This window comes from Carettochelys insculpta, chromosome 1 (assembly GCF_033958435.1).
Source record: "Carettochelys insculpta isolate YL-2023 chromosome 1, ASM3395843v1, whole genome shotgun sequence".
NCBI classification, from domain to species: Eukaryota; Metazoa; Chordata; order Testudines; family Carettochelyidae; genus Carettochelys; species Carettochelys insculpta.
The window spans coordinates 283,093,849-283,117,310 of NC_134137.1; the positions used below are offsets into that span (position 1 = coordinate 283,093,849).

Genomic DNA, 23,462 nt, shown 5'->3' on the forward strand with positions numbered 1-23,462 from the left:
TGGATTGGACTCCAATGTGTCCTAAAGGCTCAGCCTCCTGATCCACTTCAGAATCCATAATAAATAATAGTAATAAATTATTTTGTTAGCCTTTAAGGTGCTGCAGGACTGCTTTTTGTTTTGTGAAGACATAGACCACCATTGCAACCTCTCTAAGACTGATCACAATCCATCTCTGTACTTTCGAGGGCTGCATCTCAGTGCCAGGAGAGAGCAGTGACCCGCAAGGGTTCCAGCCCAGCCATGCTGCCCTGTCACGAAGGAAGTGGACCTGTTAAGATTTATGATGATGTGTAACAAGGTTGGTTCCCTGAACTGGAACTCTTCACCTGCTGCTTTTCCACTCTGTTGCCCACCAAAAGCACTGGACAAATACCTTTCAATTTCCATTTTTGTAAACCCTGTTCCAGCCTGGTGATTGTCAGAGTCACTGATTTAAAGGGATCTTTCAGCTGGAGCTTGATTGATGTGGAAGAACGTTGTCCCATAGTAATTCAAGGATTGTCACATCTGTGGTTGTCGTCCTTCCATATTTGCCACAGCCCATCCCCCGCTCTAAATATATGCCTTCCCCAGAGCCAGGCTCCCCCGAAACCCCTCTAAATAAATGCCCACCCCCAGAGCCAAGCTCCTGCAGACCCCCCACTTTAAATAAATGTCCTCCTGCTCCCCCAGAGCTAGGCACCCCCAGGCTCCCGCTTCTAAATCAGTGCCAGGAACACCAGAGCCATGGGGGCCACCAGGGCTGCTGGAGCTGCCAACACCAGGGCCGCCAGAATGGCCATAGCCCCTGGGGCTGATGGAACAGTCAGAACTGCTAGGGCTGCCAAAGCGGCTGGGACACTGGAGAGGCCAGAGCCACTGGGGCTGCAGGGGCTGCCAGAGGTGCCTGTGCCGCCATGCACTTCTCCCACCAAGCAGCTGGCACATGCACAAAGTGGCAGACAGCACTCCCCGCATGCAGCTCTAGGAGGAGCCACATGTATGGTCCCTAAGAGCTGCATGTGGCTCCAGAGCTGGAATCACCACACCACAGAGTCCTGTTTGCCACATGCGGCGAGTTATGAATGTATTGGACGCCGTGGATGCAGAGTGGTGATCACAGAAGCCAGCCGGTTTGGGTGGGGCTGTCTCTTGAGGGTTCCAAAAGGTGGTAGAGATTATGTCTCCACTCCTGTCAATATTGGGAGGAGACTATCAGGGCACTTATTAACTGTGCAGAGGTAACTGCTCTCAGTCTCTCTCTTTTTAAAAGAATGAGCCAGTTTCAAGACCTCAGGGGCAGACACGTTGCTCTCCCCTGGAGAGTCTCTGGCCCATTTACCAATCCCTTTGATTCCGCGAGCTCCATGTTTATGTGACTGTCAACCCATAGATCTTACCTTGATTGTCCCTTCCCAGCAGGGGGGTTCAGGAAGTGTCAGTCTCTCTTCAGCAATCCCGGGCACTAGTTTTACCTAACCAGGAGTCTCAGGGAGTCTTCCCAGTCACTGCCACATAGTACCAGGCATTCATAAAACATGTGGGGGAGGGGGCAGTGGCTGGCAGGGAACTGGGGCCCACACTCTACTCCATGTCACAACTCTGGGACCTTCTGATCTTCAGGTAAAGTCTGTTTCCCCCTGGACCTTACTGCTTTTCCCTGAGCCCTTTCCTCACCATCTGGTTCCCCGACCCTGGTCTGCCAACTTCATCACTCCCTCTTCCACAGCCACTTCTTGCAGGGGAAGAGGAAGTCCTTTTCTCCCCCTGTCCAGCCTGGACTAGCAACTGATCCCACTGCAAAGTAGTCGCCGCTAGCTGGAGCATCCCCAGGTCTGCCTTGCACTATCGTGCTTCGCCTGTCTGGTAGCTGCAAAAAGCACCAGAAATGGCGGGCCCAAACTGCTGGAGAGAGGTGTGTGATGGCCTTTGTGGCTTTGCCTTTCTTCCCCAGCAGAAGTAATTTTTCTGGGGGGCACATGAATTCTGCACACGTGCAGTGGTGTAAAATTCCCCCAGGAATAACTACAAAACAAGGCATGGACCTGAATCACACATGGTAGGACTCTGTCTATGACACACCCTCCTACAACCCAAGTCCTGAGTGCTTGCTGGCCCAATCAGACTAAATTGTGTGTGGACAGGAGCAGGGCTTGGGCTCAAACCTCAGTCGGAGCCCAGGCTTAGTGAGCAGTGTAGATGTACCCTCTGAATACAGTGCAGAGAATATCAGAGAGGTAGCCGTGTTAGTCTGTATCTTTGAGAACAACAAGAAGTCCTGTGGCACCTTATAGACTAACAGATATTTTGGAGTATAAGCTTTCATGGGCAAAGACCCCCTTCGTCAGATGTGTGAGATGCCCACTCATGCATCTGATGAAGTGGGTCTTTGCCCACAAAAGCTTATGCTCCAAAATATCTGTTAGTCTATAAGGTGCCACAGGACTTCTTGCTGTTCTCAGTGCAGAAAATAGTCTTTCTTCTGATTTCCAGCTCCCATTCTCTCTACAGGAGAGGGATGGAGAGAGGGCTGCAGTTTAGACCAGCTCATAGGAGTTGTAGATATTATCATGTCTGTAAACAGTGCTTCAGTAGCTCCCACGCACCATTCTGGAACATCCTTCCTTGTTACTGAGCAGACATGGATCTCTGGAATCAGTAGGAGTTCATTGATTTTAATATGCAGAAGCATTTGTCTTACTACTTTGGTAGCTTCTGCAATTTTTTGTCAACCTATTGGTGGCAGATTACCCATTGCCATTCATGTATCAGAGTACAGTATGTTCTTTTTCACTACTTTCACTGAATTTTTTTAACACTCTCCTTATTAACATTCTATTTCTTTAAGAGGACCATGAAAATTACTTCTAAGCATTGGGAGAGACCCATATTGGGAATTAGAGTCCTTGGCACAAAGTGTTCCTTAAATGTGATTAGGGATACTGTCTCTTCGTCCCAGGGTGTCACAAGACCCTTCCTCATTTCTGGTGTATTGGAGATGCAGAAATATTATTTTCAGGCAAAAATTCTAACTTCCCAGATTTCTGTCTTTCTATTATTCTGAGCTCCAGCCCTGTGTCCCTCTGTCCAAACTAAAATCTCAGCATGTCTCTCTGACATTTCTTGGATGTCTAGGTACCAGTTCAAGCTCAGTGTTGCTAAAACAAACCTTATAATCTTCCACACACACCATGTTGTCTTTTCTTGCTCACAGTACTCCCATCCTGGCTGTCAACTTGCACCATCTTCAACTCAGACCTCTCTCTTGGTCCTCACATTCAGACTATATCTAAATATTGCAGATTCTTTAAGAAAAACATTTTCCTAACCATCCAAGCAGCTAAAACTCTCACCCAGGCTCTCATCATCTCGCTTCATGATCACTGCTATTCCCTTCGCTCTGACCTGGACAAGTGCAGCCCTACCCTTCCCTACATCCATTCAGAATGCTGCTGCGGAAATCATTCTACTAGCCTGGGGTGGGTCAGCTTTTTGGTCTGGGTGCGGAAAATGAATGGAGGACTGTAGTGAGTCAGTATGCCCTCCTGCTGACTCAGAGGCAGAGGAGGCTGCGCAGAGGCCCTGGTGGGCGGGCCCAGAGCCAGAACACCAGTGGCCTGCCCCTCAGAGGGCAGGGCCCAGGGCTAGAAGGGCCAAGGGCAGGGCTCGAGACCCATTAAAGCCTGGGCCTCTGGACAGGGAGGAAGCGCCTGCGCGAGCTCCCCGGCGCCAGGGTCAGAGGGTTTGTCGCTGCCCGGCCAGGGCGGAGGAGCAAGCCCCCAGCGGCCCCGAACAACCACGGATCCAGATGCCCCAGGGGACTACCCGGACTTCCCAGACCTGCCAGGACCCTCACGCCAGCGGAGACCCCCCGCCTTGGAAGAAGCCCCGGATGCGGCCAGATCGGCGAGGGTGAGCGACCATGGGGCCCCAGGAACAGCCTGCCCCAGGGTCCCGGCGGCCCCCTGCAGCCCCCAGGCCCAGGATCGCCTCGGGCCCACTGTGCTACCGCTGCCAGACTATCCCAATGACATCGACATGAGTGACTGGCTGGAGCCCCCAAAGGTGGATGATTTGGAGGAGACTGACCCCGCGGACTGGGGCCTTCCCCCGGTGGAGGTAGAGGTAGGAAGTGGCCCGGGGAATGACGCTCCCGAACCCATGGCAGTGTGTTGCGGCCTGGATCCCCACTGCCGTGGTCGTGTGTGAGCGGCCCCGCGGGCCGGGTTGCAGTGGAGTGGGAGGGCCTGTGACCCCCTACCCCCTCCTTGACAGGGTCAGCCCATGCTGGGCCTGTGGTCAAACCCTTGTTCTGTTGCCCCGCCCCAAACTGAGGGCTGGGCGGGTGCTCAAACACTTGTGCTGCTGCCCTGCCCCTAACTGAGGGCTGGGCTGGTGTTATAACCCTCTTCTGGTTGCCACCCGCCCTAGGCCACGGGCTGGGCGTCCCAGGACTTTCACAAGGACCAAGGGGTGCAGATGTTACCAAGGTAGGGGAGGGGAGTTATGGGGGGGTAGCATGGGCTTGGGGGACTTATAAGGGTGATTTTGAGGCTCTGGCTCAGTGAGGTCTGCAGGAGATCAGAAAGTGCCCAGCCTTAATGACTGCCGGAAGACCAAGGGAGGTGGTGCTTAGGGGCTGGGGTTGGTCCTGTTTTGCTGCCTAAAGGTTGATCTCACTGCCATGGGCACACAGGAGAGGCTGTGCCTCCCCAAAGAACCAGGCTGTGCTTGGCTGCCATATCCTATCCCCACCTGTTCCCTGACCACACCCCCAGGAATCCCACCTCCTAGCCAACTCCCATGTTCCCTGCCCTCTAACCAACTTGCCCTGCTCTCCACCTATGATCACATCACCCAGAGCACCAGGACTGGCAGCTCTGCAGCTGTGCCTCCCAGCCAGAGCTGGAGCTGTACCACATAGAGAATTGAGGCTGGTGGTGCAGGGAGCATGCGGCCCAGGTGCTGGGGGAGCTGAGATGGTAGTGGAGGGAGATTATCCTTCCCAGGCAGCTGGATCTACTGCTGCCACTGCTTGCCACACTGCCTGGGAGTTGAGCTGGTTGTGTCTGGCAAAGCTGTGCTGACTCTGTTCCCTGTTCACTTTGAACAAAATCAGTTCTCTTTAGCTTCCCTCCACTGGCTCCCCCTTTTCTATTGCATCAAATGTGAGGCCTGGTCTACCCCAGGGGATAAATTTGAACGTAAGGGATTTAGGTTGATTTCATACAGCATCAGTCTTCACCACAGGGCTCATTAGGTCGATATTAAGGAGCTAAAAGGTGGACTTCTGTAAAACTGATTTCACAAGGAGTAACACCAAAATTGATTTCTCAGTGTTGACTTTATGCTAGTGCAGACAGCAGCATTATTAAAATTGGTTTTGTTAGCCTCTGTAATTATCCCACAATGCCTCCAGTATGTCCTTTCCTGTCATCACTTTTACCTCCACTGTCCTCCAAGTGAACAGGAAGTAGGCGACAGGAAGCAGGGATCATCAGTCTAGGAAATTTGAATTCATTTCCTTTCCTTTCTGGCCAGTGTGGCTAGCAGAGCTCAGGGGCACACCTCGGCAGCACATCTAGCAATGACTTCACGGTGTCGCAAAAAAGCCTCAGCATGGAGCAATTGGGAGATCCAGGACCTCATTGCTGTGGTTTGTGTGGGTGTTGAATCTGTCCTGATGTAGCTCAAAACCCACAAAAGTAATGTGGACATTTATGCCAAGATTTCACCGGGCATGCTTCAGAAAGGGTACACTAGGGACACAGCATTGCCACATTAAAATCAAGGAGCTCAGGCAGGTGTACCAAAAGACCTTAGTAGCCAATGGTCAGTCTGGGTCATCTCTCCAAGCATGCTGCTTTTATAAGCAGCTGGATTTTATTCTGGGGAGAGACCCAAACACTTCCCCCCAAAAAATGCCTGGACTCTTCAGTAAGTACTGCTCTGCAGATGTCTGGCAGCTGCAAGGAGGATGAAGTGGGGTCTGAGGTGATGGATGAGGAAAAGGTGGATGACACAGGTCTGCAGTCCAGTGGAGAAGATGATCCTTCAAACAGCAAGTAGCTTTTTTTACTTTGGAGCTAGTCGCCTCATCCCAGGAGATTTCGGAGGCAAACTGTGATGCTGGAGAGGGCACTTCTGGTGAGTATACCTCTTTTATACTGATAATAGTATGGTGCAAGCGTGGTGGAGTGGATCTATGCCTATTTCCCCTAGAACAGCTTGTTAGTGTTTCTGGTGATGGAGAGCTGATCCAGTTTGGACATGTCACCAAAGGTCTCAGACAGGCACTTTTTGATTCTCTTCATGAGATTTTTGGGGAGACCTGACTTATTCCTGCTTCCACAGTGAGACACCTTACCGTGCCAAGCCACCGGTAAGTAATCTGGAATCATGGCCCCACAGAGCATCTTACAAATTTCCCAGCCTTTTCCCCCACACAGCGTGAACGTTCTTTCTTATCCTTTTTTCTTATTCTGAGGAGGGTGATATCTCCTTTGGCAACCTAGAACAAGCATGAGGAGTTTCATGAGTCATTGCAGTGACTTCTAATGATTTTTTCCATGTAACCCAGTGCTGAGGAATACTCCTGTAGCCTGACCATGGCTTTTAATAAAGGTGCAGGCTAAAGAATCTCACTTGACGAAACCATCCACCCCCTGCCTGAGCTAGCAGGTGATCCGACCCTGCCGTGGCTCATGTGTGCGCCTGCAGAGACTTAACAATTTTTTCCAAGTAACCCAGCGTTGAGCAAAACTCCTGTAGCTTGCCTGCAGCTTTTAAATAATGGTGCAGTTAAAGAGTGCCACACAGCAAGCCCCTCCTCTCCTGGCTGGGCTGGTGGGTGATAGGACCCAGCCCTGGTTCATGGGGCATGGGCCTGCAGTGACTTTTAGTTATTTTTTCCATGTAACCCAGTGCTGAGCAAAAGTCTTGCAGCTTTTGAGTAATGGCACAGGTTAAAGTGCTGCCCAATGCTCAGTGGTATGCCCCACCCACACAGGGGCTGGAGTGCTTCTACCTTATTTTTACCCTGATATACAGCAAGCAGCCACCCATTAGCCGCAAACACCTTACCATGTCTGCAAGGTAAACATCAGCTGCTGGAGAGCTTGAATCCTCCTGGTTAGATGGATTCATCCTCAGCTTTAAGAGTCCAAGAGTAACCTTGTTGTGGACATATGTTGTTCCATAGAGACAGACAGCCATTCATTCTGTCACTGTGTTCATTGTTCTAACTAAAGATAAAAATGTTGCTGCTGACAATGTACTTAATAGTTCAACATGACTTTCTTTCGCAGGCACTGGCCTTGGAAGCAGGAGTGTCAGGAATAGTGGGTCACTCCCCATTGAAGTGAGACTGACACAGATATGGAGGAGGAAAAAGACAAGACCGGAGCTCATGGCTCAGCACTTGGCAGAAGAATGCAAAGCATGCATGCAAGCCCCCTCCTCCCCACCCCGTACAGCCAGCACATGCAGTGTGGAGGGTCAAAATGCTGGAAAATCATGCACAAGTTTTGTCTCTAATAAAGCAGACAGAGCTCATGCAGTCAATATTTGAACAAAATAACTTTAGATCCCCCATGCTATCCATGCCCCATTTCAGACCTCTGTCCCCATACTCAGTCCCTCCCCTCATCGGGGTCCTGGAATAAGAGGAGGAAGGTCCCAGACATCCATGCAGTCCACTCCCACAGAATCACTGCGGAGCAGAAGGCTCACATTCCACCGCACATGAGATCATTATCCCCGTGCTTTCCCTCTATGCATCCCCCTCCCTGCCATTAGGGACTCCTGAATAAAAACAATGTAGGTCAGAAAAAGAAAATTGTGTATTAGTTAACATGCTCTGGGGTCCATGCTTTGGGGTCTGCTGTGGTGGTGTGGCATAGCATGCGGTTGGAGCTGGTTTCGTAAAGGGCAAGCACAGATCATGGCTGGGGGGAGTATTTAACAGAAGCAGATACAGGTACCTGCCTGCTCATTCATAAACCTGGTTTTCGAGACATCCCTGGTTTGCATTGCACCTCTCTGCGCTCTCCTGATTGCCCTTGTATCTGGCTGCTCATAATTACTGTCCCGGAGATCTGCCTCTGTCCTTCACACTGGCATGACATTTTCCCCCTTTGTCTTTCATATTATATGAAGAATACAGCAGGAGCCTATGACAAGGGGAATGTTGTCTTCACTGATGTCTAAGTGGGTCAGAAGGCACTTGAACCCAGCTTTTTAATGACTAAAGGGACATTCTTCCACCATTCTGCACCTGCTCAGCCTGTAGTTGAATAGCTCCTTACTATGCTCCAGGATGCGTGTGTATGTTTTCATGAGCCAAGGGAGCAAGGAGTAAGCAGGGTTACCAAGAATCACTGTGGGAATTTCCATATCCCCAGTGGTAATTTTCTGGTCTGGGAAGAAAGTACCACTCTGGAGCTTTCTAAACAAACCATAATTCCTAAAGAGTTGCACATCGTGCCTATTCCCCAACCATCCCATGTTAATGTCGGTGAAATGACCTTTGTGGTCTGCCAACACCTGCAACACCATGGAGAAGTACCCCTTGTTAACGTTCACTGAGGCCAGGTGGTCTGGTGCCAGGATGGGGATGTGCGTTAACCATCTTATGGCCCCACTGCAGTTAGGGAGTCCCATCGCAGTAAAATCTTCCACTATATCCTGTACATTCCCCAGAGTTACTGTCTGCCACAGCAGAATTTTATTGATCACCTTGGCTACCTGGATGACAAAGGCCCCCACTGTAGATTTGTGCACTCCAAATTGATTTCCCACTGACCGGTAGCTGTCTGGCATTGCAAACTTCCACAGAGCAATTGCCACACACTTGTGAACTGTCAAAGCAGGTCTCATTCTGGTGTTGCAGCTCTTCAAGGCAGGAGACAGCAATTCACAAAGTTCCATGCAAGTGGCCTTATGCATGCAAAATGATGTGGTTCCACCAGTCTGAGCTGGTTTCACAGGTCCAGAACCTGTGCTCCACAGGGTACAATGCAGCCATTCAGTGCTGATACCAACTCCGTGTTTCTCCTCTCCTGCTCCTGATGTGAGGAAATGCACCTCTCTTCAAGGTATTTATCTTCCAGGCTCATTAAGTTCAGAAGATACTGCAGTGCAGTGTGGGATGTCATCATAAAACACTCCACAAAAGACTGAAGCATCTCTGGATCCATGTTATCCTTGTAATGGGGAGTGGCAGGCAATGTACAAGCAGTGTGAAAATTCCCTTGGTCTTTTTTTTCTGCAGGAAGCAGGAAGTAAGGGAAATGCACTCTGAGATGATGAGATCAGCCACCCAGAACCACTTGTGGTGACTTTTTTCCCCACAAGACACTGGCACAGAAACCCAAAATGCAACAGGAAACCTTTAGGATAGGCACCCAAAATGCACTGCTGCCACAGCCGAGCTGAGTCGAGTTACTGGGGACACACTAAGTTGACTTTGTGAGCAGGTGTGGACATTCAAGTTTGACTTCATCAGATCTAGTGTTAAAAAGTTGACTTTAATCAATTCATCTTTATTCCCAAGTGTACATGTACCCTCTGATACTTGTATTTAGTTTTCCAGACCCACCATGACCTTTTCCTCATTCTGCCTGTCCCCTCTCATTCAGTGTCCAGTATCAATGTCTGCCTCCAGTCAGCCCCTTGTTACGTCCGAGCTGGGGAACCTGCCGTCTGCAGTCTGGATCTGGCCCCTGAGGCTCAAGTTTCCTCCCCACACAGCATCCAGCCTAGTGAGGGGGGATGTGTGGAGTTCTGAGCCTTGTGAGCCAGAGTCAAGCAACTTGGGGCCAGATCTGGCCCCTAGGCTCTGTCTGGCAGGGGCAGGGAGAAATGGCTCTGCATGCCCCAGCTCCACCTTCTCCCCTGCAGCTCTGGGAATGGCAGCACCAAGAAGCGCTGCCTGGAAGCTTTTCCCACCGCCACTCTGACTAGCTGAAATTGTGGACAATCAGAGCAGTGGGAGTGGTGCCTGGGAGTGGTGGGGGACATGAAACCATGTGTGCCTCTGGGGAGCTGGACCAGGTATGTGCCCCCCACACACACCCAGACACCCCACCCCAGCTCACTCCTGTATCCTACCTCCCACCCAGTCCCCTCAGCTCAACACGCTCCTGCACCCTACCTCTCACCTAAACACACACCAAACCTACTTCCTGGCAGCCCCCTCCCTCACTGAACCCCTCATTTTTGGCCTCATCCCAGAGCCTGGGGGGGCCCACAGAATTGATTAGCCCTGGCACCCCTAGGCTTTGGCTGATGTGCAAGAGAAATGGAGTGTAATTTTTTTCTGATTTTCAGTTGGGGACCACCTCAGTGAGGTGTGGTTTTTGTTTCTCACTTAGGTGGCCGCTTTCTGTGGGGCGGTGGCCGCTTTCTGTGGGGCAGTGGCCACTGACTCAAAAAAGGTTCCTCCCCCTTGGGTTACATTTTCAAAAAAGCACCGGTGTGCTTTCTCCAGTGTTGCCTCTCACACTCACGAGGAGCTTAATGGTAGTCCAAATTGTACAAAGAAAAAGGAAGGAGGAGATTTGTGCTTCCAATGCATTTGCCCCCTACTAATTTGGGAAATGGGTTTGAAATACTGGAACTGTATGTGGGAAGTCCAGAAGACTGGAAAAGGGCAAATATAGTACTCATTTATAAAAAGGGGAACAAGAATAACCTGGGAAACTAGAGGCCAGTCAGCTTAACTTCTGTGCCAGGAAAGATAATGGAGCAGGTAATTAAAGAAATCATCTGCAAGCAATTGGAAGGTGGTAAGGTGCTAGGGAAGAGCCAGCATGGTTTTGTTAAAAACAGATCATGTCAAACCAATCTAATAGCTTTCTTTGATAGAATAACGAGTCTTGTGGATAAGGGAGAAGCGGTGGATGTGGTATACCTAGACTTCAGTAAAGCATTTGACACAGTCTCACATAATATACTTATCAATAAACTATGCAAATACAACTTAGATGGGGCTACTATAAGGTGGGTGAACAACTGGCTGGATAACCATACCCGGAGAGTAGTTATTAATGGTTTTCAATCCTGCTGGAAAAGTATAACTAGTGGGGTTCTGCAGGGGTCTTTTAGGAACGGTTCTGTTCAATATCTTCATTAACGATTTAGATATTGACATAGAAAGTACACTTATTAAGTTTGCAGATGATACCAAGCTGGGAGGGGTTGCAATTTCTTTGGAGGATAGGGTCATAATTCAAAAGGATCTGGATAAACTGGAGAAATGGGCTGAGGTAAACAGGATGAAGTTTAATAAGGACAAATGCAAAGCGCTCCACTTAGGAAGGAACAATCAGTGTCACACATACAGAATGGGAAAGGACTGCCTAGGAATGAGTACAGCAGAAAGGGATCTAGGGGTTATAGTGGACCACAAGCTAAATATGAGTCAACAGTGTGATGCTGTTGCGAAAAAGGCAAACATGATTCTAGGATGCATTAACAGGTGTGTTGTGAACAAGACACGAGAAGTCATTCTCCCGCTCTACTCTGCGCCGGTTAGGCCTCAGCTGGAGTATTGTGTCCAGTTCTGGGCACCACAGTTCAGGAAGGATGTGGAGAAATTGGAGAGGGTCCAGAGGAGAGCAACGAGAATGATCAAAGGTCTAGAGAACATGACCTATGAAGAAAGGCTGAAAGAATTGGGCTTGTTTAGTTTGGAAAAGAGAAGATTGAGGGGGGACATGATAGCAGTTTTCAGGTATCTAAAAGGGTGTCATAAGGCAGAGGGAGGGAACTTGTTCTTCCTTGCCTCTGAGGATAGAACAAGAGGCAATGGACTGAAATTGCAGCAGGAGAGGTTCAGGTTGGACATTAGGAAAAAGTTCCTAACTGTCAGGGTGATCAAACACTGGAACGAATTGCCAAGGGAGGTGGTAGAATCTCCATCACTGGAGATATTTAAGAAGAGGTTAGATAGATGGCTTTCAGGGATGGTCTAGAAAGTGCTTGGTCCTGCCATGAGGGCAGGGGGCTGGACTCGATGGCCTCTTGAGGTCCCTTCCAGTCCTACTCTTCTATGAGTCTATGATTCTAAGTCTGGGTCCCTCCCTTTGCTAGGTGAGACAGGCAGAGCAGAGAGAGGGCATGAAGGGAGTCTACCTTTAATAGGGGCCAATAAGCCAGAGCTGGGGAACACCTGGCCCACGGTCCAGATCTGGCCTGTGGCTTGTCTGGATCTGGACCCCAAGGCTTGGGGCTCCCCTCCTTAGAATCTGGCCCACAGTGGGGTGGAGGGTTTGTAGCCTTCACCCTTGTGGACTGCATCAGCTGGGAGAGGGTGAGAAGGAGCAGTGGCGGCCTCCATAGCCTGGCTGGAGTCTTTCTACTGCTGCTCTGATTGGCCAGAATTACAGAGCGCAGCAGAGGGGGTGCCTGGGAGTGGACACATGAGTGTCGCAGGGGTGATCTGGTAGGAGCATCCCTGTTGCCCACATCCCATGCCCCTTGGCCGCTCCTGTGCCTCCTCCCATCCAGACCCCCCTTCCTCCCACCCCAACTCCCCACCCTCATCCTGCTCCCTCCCTTCCAGACCCCACACCCCAAACCCTTCTGCACCCTTCTTCCCATCTGGACCCACACTTCGGCCTGCTCCTGCACCCACCCAGACCCTCCATCGTCAGCTCACTCCTGCACCCCACTCCTGTACACCACTCTGGCCCAGATCACTCACTCCCAGCAGTCTTCTTTCTGCTTCTCGCTTGTGTGTGTGTGCTGACCCGAAAATGGCTCCCCAGTTCTGCAGTCAGCAATGATGACACATCCTGGGGAAAAGTTACATTAGACACAGTTTTGCTGTACTTGCTGTCCCTACATGTTCATGTGAGATTCTGTACACATACATATGCACACACAATGCTGTCACGCAAACGTCACGCAAACATCACGCAGGAAAAGAGCCGGCGAGGAGGAAATCCCTGCCCCTTCTGCTTTTGCTGATGGAGGATTAGTTTTATTGAATGGTACAGGTAAGCATGCTGCTGCTGCATGAATGAAATCATAAGTATTTGGTCCAGCAGAGGCAGGCCGGATGCCCATAGTTACTAATATACCACCTACCAGCTTGCAGAGAAGTTGAGGAATGTGTACCTGTGTGCTTGTTTCTGACTAGCGGTGTGTGCATGCAGGCTTGCTCTCAGTCTAGGTAACTGTAATGCAAGGATACAGACAGGCTTCGGTGTGTCTGCAGTTGGTATTTTTTATTCTCTCTTTAGTGGAGCTATTGGGATAAAGCTGAAGTTACAAAGAGGGCGCTTGCCTGGCCTTGTGCAGGCGCTGACGCTGGGCCTGTGTGTGAGGCAAAAGGTAACAGGTGTTTAGTCCACGTGTGACTGGCTGCCTGGCTCACATCAGGAAGGTTCCAGAAAGTGTCCCTGTGATGGCTGGATTCGCTCCAGAGTCTCTTTGCTCATGTGCTTCCCTTCAAACTGCAGCTTTGCCCTGCCTTGCTTCACACCTAGGATTCCAATCGAAGAGCAGGGACCTCAGTGCAATAAAATTCCTTTAATCCAGGCTCTGACGGTCTGGAAATCCTGGTGGTCCAACATCTGGCAAAAGTCCCATTTATGGAGATGATCCGGCAAATTGTGATGGTCCAGCAAACAGAAGTCCCCTGAGATACGCATGCCTCGAAATTTGTGTAAGTCAGGGGCTTGGGTGGTGGGCTGGGGCTCTGGGGGGTGGACATGGGGGGTTAAACCTGGAGTGGGTTAGGGCTGCAGGGGGGCCAGGGAGTGGCGGACACAGGCCTTCTGGCCCCGAGTCCCAGGGAAGCAGCAGCTGTAAACACTCCTGGCACCAAGCCCTGGAAAAACAGCAGCTGCCGGGAGTCCAGGCCCTGAACTCTGGTGAAGCGGCAGCTGCAGGTGCTCCCTGCTCGGAGCCCCAGGGAAGCAGCAGCTGCAGGCACTCCCACACCCACTCCCACGCCCAGCCTCCAAGGACCTAAATACAGGACTGTTCATCCCTTTTAAAACATAAGTTGAGACTCCTTTTTGGCATCCCAAATATGGGACTGTCCTGCCCAATATGGGACAGTTGGTCTCCCTGTGAAGCAGGAGGAGTGCGGGGGTGAGGAAGCTGGGGGCCTGCGGGGCTGGTGGAGCTGCAGCTGGGTGAGGGGCAGTGAGGTCCAATAGTCCAGAAAATTTGATAATCCAGCACCTGTCTGGTCCTGGACATGCCAGATTAAAGGAATTTTACTGTAGTACTTTGTGTGGTCTTTCATCTTGGCAGCTGGTGTGTTCTCTTCTCACTGCTTCAGCACTGAGCTGTGCCTGACTCAGAACTACCTGAGAACTTCCCCTTTGAGACACAACCTCCCTCGCTTTCTTCTGGCTTTCAGGTTCACTGCTCCCCAAGCAGAGCTGTACCAGGCTGTCCTGGACATCCAGAGCTCCTGCCTGAGCCTCTGCGCTCCAGGCGTGAGCTTGGGGAACATCTAGCCTCATGCTGAGCCTTATGGGACAGAAGCTGAAGGAGCTGGGGATCCTAAAGGAAAGCACCGCAGAGAACCACCTCTTCGAGGTACTTTAGTTCTCTTCACCCCAACATTACCAAACCGGGTCTAGTCCTTCGTCCTCTTAGGAGAGGCCGGGTGTTTGGGAATGAGAGCACAAGCCCCGGAGACCGGGGTTCTGAGCTCACTGCAGTATAAATGGCTGTCTCATGCAGCTAGAGCTCTGACAGGAACATGTCCTATAAAAAGGTGAACCAAGGGGAGGCGATGCCTGTTTCACTCAGCAGGTGGCAGCACAGCCAGGTCAGATGCACCAGCAATTTAGAAATGTGAAAGGGATGGGGGTGGGGAACGGGAGGTGGGATGAGACGTTTTGATTCTTTCTTACAATGGATCCTTCGGTGTGTGAGGGTTTCAGGGTGGAGGGAAGCATTGTAGAGCTTGATTAAGTGAGACCTGCCCATATTTCAGAGGGGTAGCCATGTTAGTCTGTGGCTTCACATGAAACAAGCAGTCCTGTAGCATCTTAAAGACTAACAAATGTATTTATTAGCTAATGAGTTGTCATGTGTGAGACTCACTTCCTCAGATTCTTATTCCCTGCTCCAAATCTGAAAAGTGCGTCTTACCCAGGAAAGCTCATTCCCCAATAAATAAATGTGTTCCTTTTTAAGGTGCTCGAGAACTGCTTGTCCAGTCTTCCAAGTCTAGTTCTGAGACAACATTTCATTCACATCGCAGTGCCACATGGTTTGCTACAAATTGGCAGGGTCTGGTGATGAGAGTGGACCAGGAGTGGCAAATCCAAGGGATGCAGGAGATCAGAGTGGAACCATCTGGACAGAGCTGTTTGGGGCACCTAAGGCTGAAGTGTGGGGTGTGTGCTGGCCAGGAGTCAAGTGAGTTGGCGATGCAGGAGTGACTGGTCACCACTGGTCATGTGACCCTCCCCGCAGTCTGGGGAAGGGCTGGGACAACTCCCCTCTGCCCCAGGCTGCTCGCTGCTCCTGTTCCATCCTCTCCTCACCCCTGCTCTGCCCCTGCCTCACCTCTCCACCCAACTGAGGTAGCCTAGGGGACGAGTGTGGCCAAGGGTCTGGCACTGCCAACAGGTCTGCCCTCCTGTACTCACTGGTGGGGCAAGTGGTGAGACACAGCCCTAGTTTGCTCTGCTCTGGCCATGTTGTTCTGCTTCCTACAGGGGAGTGTGGGGGTGGTCCAGTCCCCTCCCCCCAGCAATGCGGTTGGAGGAGCAGAGTGCATTGCTCCACTTCCCTCTCACTGCCCGTGAGTGCGGGGTGGGGTGGGAGGGGGCAGACCCCTCTTGCAGGTCCCAAGACCCATCACTAATCCTCCCACCAGCCGCTAGCTGGCCTCTTGCCCCTCCCATCAACAGCATTCGGGGGGCATGTGACCCCACTTTCTTCAGCGGACTCTGGCATCCTTTTACGCCTTCAGGGCCGTCTCATGTCCCCACTTCGTCCGGGGGCTTCCAGTGGCCTTTCGTGGCTTTTTTCCAACTGCCATTTGCTGCGGTGCACTCTGGCATGTGCAGCGAGAAAGCACGGACCCTACACCTCTCTCAAGTGCTCTGCTGACTGCCACCACACACTGCAGCGGAGCACGTTCTGAGGTTACCGACGCAGAAATAAGGCACAGAGGAGCCTGACAGTGTGCTCATTATGAACAGTGCCAACCTGCCGTTGCACTTGGCTGTCACAGAGCAGATGTACATGGTAGATTGGTGCTTTTGGAGGAGGGAAACCAGCACTGATTGGTAGGATCGCATCATCACGCAGAAGTGGGAGGAAAAACGTTGGCTACAGAACTTTAGGAGCTGTAAAGCAACCTTCCTAGAGCCATCCGCTGAGCTGGCCCCAACCTCCTGATCAAGGACATTTGAGTGAGAGCTGCCCTCTCGACTGAGGAGCTGTGGCAATTGCCGGGTGGAAACTGGCATCTCCCAGTTGCTACTGGTCAGTTGCAAATCAGTTCGGAATGGGGACATCTACCTTTGGAGCTCTGCTGGTGCAAGGATGCAGGGTGTGACAGAGCGAGGCCAGGGGAGGGAATACAAGAGGGGAAAAGCAGGGCTGTTTTGAGCTGGCAATCAGACAGGGTGGGAGCAGCTGGGGAGGAGGTCACCCTACATAAATTGGGGCTAGCTGGTCCTGCTTAAGACTGCTTTTAAAAACCCTTTCCCCAGTAGGGCTGGGGGAGAGTGTGAGAGGTGACTGAGGAGAGCATAGGACGTGAGTAGAGAGGGGTGAGGAGGAACTTCAGCAGTGAGGGCCTGCACCCCACCCCACATTTGGGTGACCCTGAGACGCGACTGGAGGCTGGAAAGAACTGATTACCTGGTGCAGCCTCTCAAGGAAGGGGCGGGGGTGTAGCTGCTGCCACTACCTCAAGGAGGTACCTGCGGGGATCATCTGGGGAAGTGGCCCAGGGAGAAGAGCTGTGGGGTCAAGGATGAAGGGAGTCATTCACTGTTGGTAGCAGCCATATGGGGTGCCTGGGCTGAAACCTGGAATGAGTGAACTGAATAGAGGCCTGGAGCCCAGAAACAAGACTAACCTTGCCACACTTCGTGCCAGAAGTGGGATGTCTGCTGCTGTGAGACTGCAACAGACCCACCTAGAGCAGATCAAGGAGGGATAAAAAAAAAGGAGAGAGAGAGAGAGAGAGCCAAATCAAGGACCTAGTGAAAGCCCTCGTACCAGCCACTGCAGTGCAGCAAGAAGCTGCTTATGCATCTACCCATCAGGAGGCCTTTCGGCTACAGCAAGAGACTAACCAGCTGCTGATGAGCCAGGCTGCCCAGGACTGAGCCACTCTAGAAAAGGTTTTGACCCAGCTGATAGCTCTGACTGCCCGGGTGCACGGCCTAGATGGGACTCAAGCTCTGCGGGCTAGCAACTACCTCCAGAAAATGACTGGAGAAAATGACATGGGAGCATACCTTTTGGCCTTTGAGAGGATGGCCATACAGGAAGGCTGGCCCCAAGACCAGTGGGTCATCATCCTGGCCCCATTTCTGTGTGGAGAGGCTCAGAAGACCTACTGCAACCTACCCAAGGAGGTGGCTGCAGAATATAGCCAGCTGAAGTCAGAGATCCTGGCCAGGACTGGAGTGATGACTGCCATCAGAGCTCAGAGGTTCCACAAATGGAGGTACTGGGAGGGGAAAACACCAAGGGTCCCAGGTATTCCACTTAATCCACCTGGCCCGAAGGTGGCTATAGCCCAAGACCCATGGCCCAGAGAAGATTGTGGAAACCACTGTGCTGGACTGGTATATGAAGGGGCTACCGCCAGACCTGCTGGGATGGGTCAGCCAATATGACCTGTCCTCATACGATGAAATTGTCTCTCGTGGAGAGACAGTCAACAACCTGAGGTCTCTCATGGCCCCTTGGGGAGGAAGCCTGGAGGGGCAAGCAACCCACTCCTGCTCCCCAGACCCATGCGTTAGAGCCCCTGGGTGGGGGAGAAAGGAGAAAGAAGGGCCACTGGAGGCCATTGAAGGACTTGGGAGGCCAGAGAAAGAGAATCGGGGGTGATACCCAGCAGTTCCAGGAGTTGGCAGATGCCGCATGTGGGGTATAAGTGCTACGCGTGTGGGGAACTGGGGCACATAGTGGCCCACTGTCAAAGCATGGAGGAACCCTTGCAGTGTAACCTTAGGGATCCGAGGGGTTCCTGCAACCTGATAGATGTGGTGGGCATAGGAACAGCCCCCCACCGGTATACTGGCCTGTTAAAATGAATGGTGTGGAGACTACAGCCCTGGTGGACTCGGTGAGTTCCCTCACAACAGTCTCAGGGCAGCTGGTGGGGCAAGACCAGCTTTTCTGGGCAAAGCACACAGGAATATCCTGTGTGCAGGGGGATGTCTGTTACTACTTAGTCATCCCTGTGCAAATAGATCTGCAAGGGAACATAGCAAGTGTGACAGCAGGAGCAGTACTGAGGCTCCCCTACGCAGTAGTGATTAGGTGGGACTTCCCTGGCTTTGGCAATCTGCTGCCCATGGAGGAAGGGGAAGTAGAGGAGCCACCCCAACCTTCCATGAATTCTCCCAAGACCTCTTTGCTGCACCTGGGAAGCCCCGGAAGTAGAGGCATGGGAGGAGGGCAGCTAAACAACTGGGCACCCAAATCCTGTCCCAGAATGCAGGACCAGTGCTGGCTGGGGAAGAAGCTGAACCCAGAGAGAGGAGGGTGACACAGAGGATAGAAGAGCCCAAGGCTGGGCCCAGCGCTGTGGGGCCCCTGGGTCAGAAGAGGAGGGAGCTCCCTCTGAGCTTGAGAATATAGGGTCCTTCCTCCCAAATTTTGCATAGGAACAGGCTGAGGACCCGGTATACCGAAATATACGCCAGGAGGTAGTGGAGGTGAACAGGGTACCAGTGGAGGAAAGGGCCAAAGGTCTGAGACCCTACTGTATAATCCAGGGGCACCTACTATACCATGCAGGGAAATTTCAGGACCGCCTGGTAGGGCAACTCCTGGTGCCCCAACAACATCGGAGGGCTGTGATGGACCTAGCCTGTAGCCATCTGTTTGGGGGTTACCTCAGGGTTGCGAAGACCTCAAACTGGATCTTGCAGAGGTTCTTTTGGCCTGGAGTGAATGTAAAAGTCTGGCATTACTATACCTCCTGCCCTGAGTGCCAGCTGCATGGACAGCAGCCTCATCTGAGAGCTCCATTGGTACCTCTGCCTATTATTGAGGTCCCCTTTGAGCAGAATACAATGGATCTATATGGTGACTATATCTTCCTGTCCCAAATACGGGACAGGGAGATATGGGCGGAGGGATGGCTCCTCCCAGTTCCACCAAGCCACGGGGAGCCGGGAAGGAGCCCTGGGGAAGCGGCAGCTGCTGGTCCTCCCCAGGAGCCCTGGGGAAGCAGCAGGGACATGGCAACTGCCCATGCTCCCACCACTTCCCCGAGGCTCAGGGAAGTGACTCCCACCAGCAGCTGCACCTGCGCAGCTGCTGGCGGAAAAGGTCAGTGGGGGGAGAGCCCAAATATGGGACAATTAGTTACTTTTAAAAAATAAATAGGGATGCCTTTTTGGAGTCCTAAATATGGGACCGTCCTGCCTAATATGGAAGGGGTGGTCACCCTATGGATCTAGTCGGCCCACTGGAGAAGTCAGCCTAAGGACACCAGTACATATTAATAGTCCTGAACTATGCCATCTGATATCCAGAGGCGGTGCAACTGTGTAATGCCCACTCAAAGACTATCATGAGGGAGCTAGTGCAGATCTTCACCACCAGATACTTCACCAGAGTAGGCATCCCCAGAGAGATACTAACAGACCAGGGTATGACCTTTGTCTCCAAGCTGATGAAAGATTTGTGCACACTGCTCGACGTATGGGCCCTGAGGACATCGGTATACCATCCACAGATAGATGGCCTTGTCGAACAATTCAACCGCACCCTCAAAAGCATGATCTGCAAGGTAGTGAGCCAGGATGGGAGAGACTGGGACACCCCACTCCCATACTTAATGTTTGCTGGCTGGGAGGTTCCTCAGGCATCCATAGGGTTTTCTCCATTCAAGCTACTGTATGGGTGGAACCCCTGAGGTATCCTGGACCACACGAAAGAGACCAGGGAGGAACATCTGAATCAAGGGCGCAATATCATTAAGCATGTCATCCAGATGAAGGACCGGATGGCCAAGGTTGTGCCCATCGTTCAGGAACACCTGGAGCAGGCCCAAGAAGCTCGGCAGACAAACTATAACAGCCAGGTGACTGTCTGGAAATTCAAGGTTGGGGATTGGTTGATGGTATTTGTGCTGATTGGTGGAGATCAAGCTCCTCGCTCAGTGGCAGGGCCCTATGAGATTGTTGAGGCCCTAGGGAAAGTGAACTACAAGGTACAACAACCTGACCATCAGAAGACTGAGCAGATCTACCACACTAACTTACTAAAACCTTCGGCGGGACTGGAAGTGGCGGCCAGCCTCCCTGAGCATGCCGGTGCCAGAGGAAGACCACAAGATGCAGGTGTGAATCTCTCCAGAGCTAAGCACTGACCAATGGAGGGAGGTTCTCAACAATGTTCAAACAATATTTAGATGTGTTTTCAGCAAGCCCACCGATGCGGATGTGGATGAACCACGGATGTGGAACACTACATTGTCACCAACTCAGAGGCAAGGGTGTATGTGAGGTCTTACAGGCTCCCAGAAACAAAATGGGAGGAGGTCCACAGGGAGGTGCTGAAGATGCTGGAGCTGGGTGTTATTGAGGAGTCCCATACCCAGTGGTCCAGCCCAATCGTCTTGGTGCCCAAGCCGGATGGCAGCCTCTGGTTTTGTAACGATTTCTGAAAATTAAACAAAGTGTCCAAATTTGATGCATACCCCATGCCACGTATTGATGAATTGATAGATAGACTGGGAAAGGCCCACTTCCTGTCTGCTCTTGACTTGACCAAGGGATACTGGCAGATTCCCTTGGCCAGGGAAGCCAGAGAAAAGACAACAAGCAGTCCTGTGGCACCTTATATACAAACAGATATTTTGAAGCATAAGCTTTCGTGGGTAAAGACCCGCTTCATCAGATGCATGAGTCGGGGGAGAGGTTCAAAGGAGTATTTAAAGAGGGGGGGTCCCAGTAAAAGGGAGAGTCAGCTCTGGCCCTCCTTTTTACTGGGACCCCCCTCCCCTCTTTAAAGACCTGTGCACTGAAATGCAATAAAGCATGCCTGAGAGCTGTTGCTGGCAATTCACAAATGGGTGTAGGTTCAGGTGTCCTAATCAAAGTTAGGCAAGGAAGTGGAGTGGATGGGAAAATGAATATTCTCAGAGAGGGGGAAAGGGAAGGGAAGGCATAAAGGAGGTGGTGCTGGACTCAGAATTTCAAACCTACTGCCGGGGAAGGTGAGGTAGGGAATGCCTGTTGGCTCACTGTGCTGCTTCACTAAATGCTTGAAGATCTCAGTCTGCTCCCTCATCATCCTGATCATACGTTCTGTGGCCTGCCTGGTAAGGGCCCATTTGTCTCATGGTTCCTTAGCTCCCTTTCCAAATATTGTTCCCAATATCTGCACTCACTCACTCTTATCACTCCAAGAACCAAATCCTTCCTGTTTTTTCTAGGACGCTTTCTTATCTGCTGCAACCTCTCCAACACAGTATGTGATGTGGTGAGGTGGTCAAGGCCTTTGCTGTTCAGCACAATGCACAAAAAGGAGTCTGTTCACATTGAGTCCTACACTGTACTATTTCACTATCAAACTCATTTTCTAACACTTCCACTCACTTTCCTGCTGACCCTTGCAAAGAACACATCTCAGCATGCCCCATAACCATGGTGAGAGAGATGGTGGGGATGGCTGGCTGGCACTTATGCATAGGGACAAAAGAAATTCCAGACAGGGCTAGAAAAATCTCTTTGCTGGAACACTTTTAATTATGCCACATTTCTCCACAGGTGGTAACATCCTGGCAAACATCTCCCTGCTCAGGTTAAGCAAGGAAACCAGGGCACAACTTCTCCAGTCTTGTGGCTTTCATCCTGTTCCATACATAGCCCACCTATGTTCTGCTTCACTTCCTGATTAAGTGATTGATGAATGGTATGGGTTAGTGTCCTGCAACAGGGGAGGGGACAAAGCTGTACTGCTGTGGAATCTGCAGTGGAAAATTTACAGGTATCTTTGGAAAAGTTTTGATAGCCTCTCTCCACAGGCTTCTGCTGAGATCAGGGCAAGCATCAACAGCCTGCTCAGCCCATACTGATTAGCTGCACATGGGGATACATACTGCTCACAGGAACACAGCCAGCCTCCCACTTTTCCACTCCACAAGCCACAGCCACGTACGCTGCATCTCATCCCGTTTCCTGGTATCTGGGCAGCAGTTGCTCAAAATGGCTATGTCTGTGCACTGTGGAGAGCAGCCTCCGGTTGTTCAGTGACCCAGGAGGAGCCCATGGTCCTCATCTACCTCAACCACTTTATCTATGATTTTGTTCTGCAGGTTAGGTCCTGTGTTCCCTGTAAGATGTGAGCTTGTGCAGCCGCTGAGGAGAGATTTGAATGCCATCCAGCTGATTAGCAGAGTGCCCACAAATAGTATTGTGGTTTCTATTGGTGGTGCACATACAAAATTTAGACCCCAGATGGATGCAAAAATATCTGCACATGGATGAAAAATATTAGAGGGAACACTGGTTAGGTCCTCTGGGTACTGCCTCCGTGCTCTCTGAAGTATCCCTGGGGCTCTTGGCCGTGGAGGTGGGGCGTCTACCAAGGACAGAAAGGGCAGGTCTTTGGTGAAGCACCGGAGAATCAGTTCGCTTCCTGCGTCTTGTGATAAGCCTGTCTGAGATTTTTAATCTTAGCTCTGCACTGCAACATGTCCTGCTTATATCCCTTTTCACACACGGATCAAGAAATGTGTCTGTACGTGTCCCAATTCCTACAGGTCACTCACAGCTGGAACTGAACAAAGGTCTCCCCATACACTGGTAAGATCCAACAGCTCCATGGTGGTCCAAGCTGGGATCTGTTTGGAGCAGTGGCCAGGTATGGACACCTGGGAAGATGCCATAAGACCACTGCATGCTGAGCCAGCTCACAAGGCACTCATGGGTGTCCAAGGGGTCTGGCAGCAGGAAATCAGATTTCAATTTTGTGGAGCCTGCAAAGGGATGGAATGGGTAGTTGGTCATGTGGCTGCAGGGCAGCAGAGGTCAAACTGCTGACCAGGGTGGCTGATTGGGAGTTGTGGAACACTTCCTGGATACCAGAATCTGTGACAAAATGCCTCGAGGCGTCTACGCTGCATATTTGTAGACAACACACGGGCAACATCTGCACTAGCCCAGATCTTCAAAATGGCCATGCAAATGGCCAGTTTGAAGATTACTAATGACTCGTTAGGATGCCGGCAGCCGCGGCATTTCAAAATTGCCACGGCTCACTGCTGTGTGGCTCATCCAGATGGGGTTCCTTTT

The 23,462-nt window shown here is 51.4% G+C and overlaps 1 protein-coding gene across 7 annotated transcripts in view; it reads left to right on the plus strand.

The window, feature by feature from the left end:
* XPNPEP3 (X-prolyl aminopeptidase 3) overlaps positions 1–23,462 on the plus strand; it is a 74,652-nt gene that overhangs the window by 45,212 nt on the left and 5,978 nt on the right. For 2 of the 7 annotated variants that reach the window (XM_075009632.1, XM_075009642.1), the window contains one exon: positions 7,290–7,803. The exons of 1 other annotated variant lie outside the window; for it this stretch is intronic. In XM_075009632.1, coding sequence (XP_074865733.1) covers positions 7,290–7,552 — 263 coding nt within the window. In that variant the 3' untranslated portion in view covers positions 7,553–7,803. Of the gene's footprint in view, positions 1–89; positions 2,245–3,196; positions 3,659–5,937; positions 7,804–23,462 lie in introns of those variants that run through there. 4 more of the 7 variants (XR_012647602.1, XM_075009697.1, XM_075009674.1 and 1 more) reach the window with 4 other exon arrangements.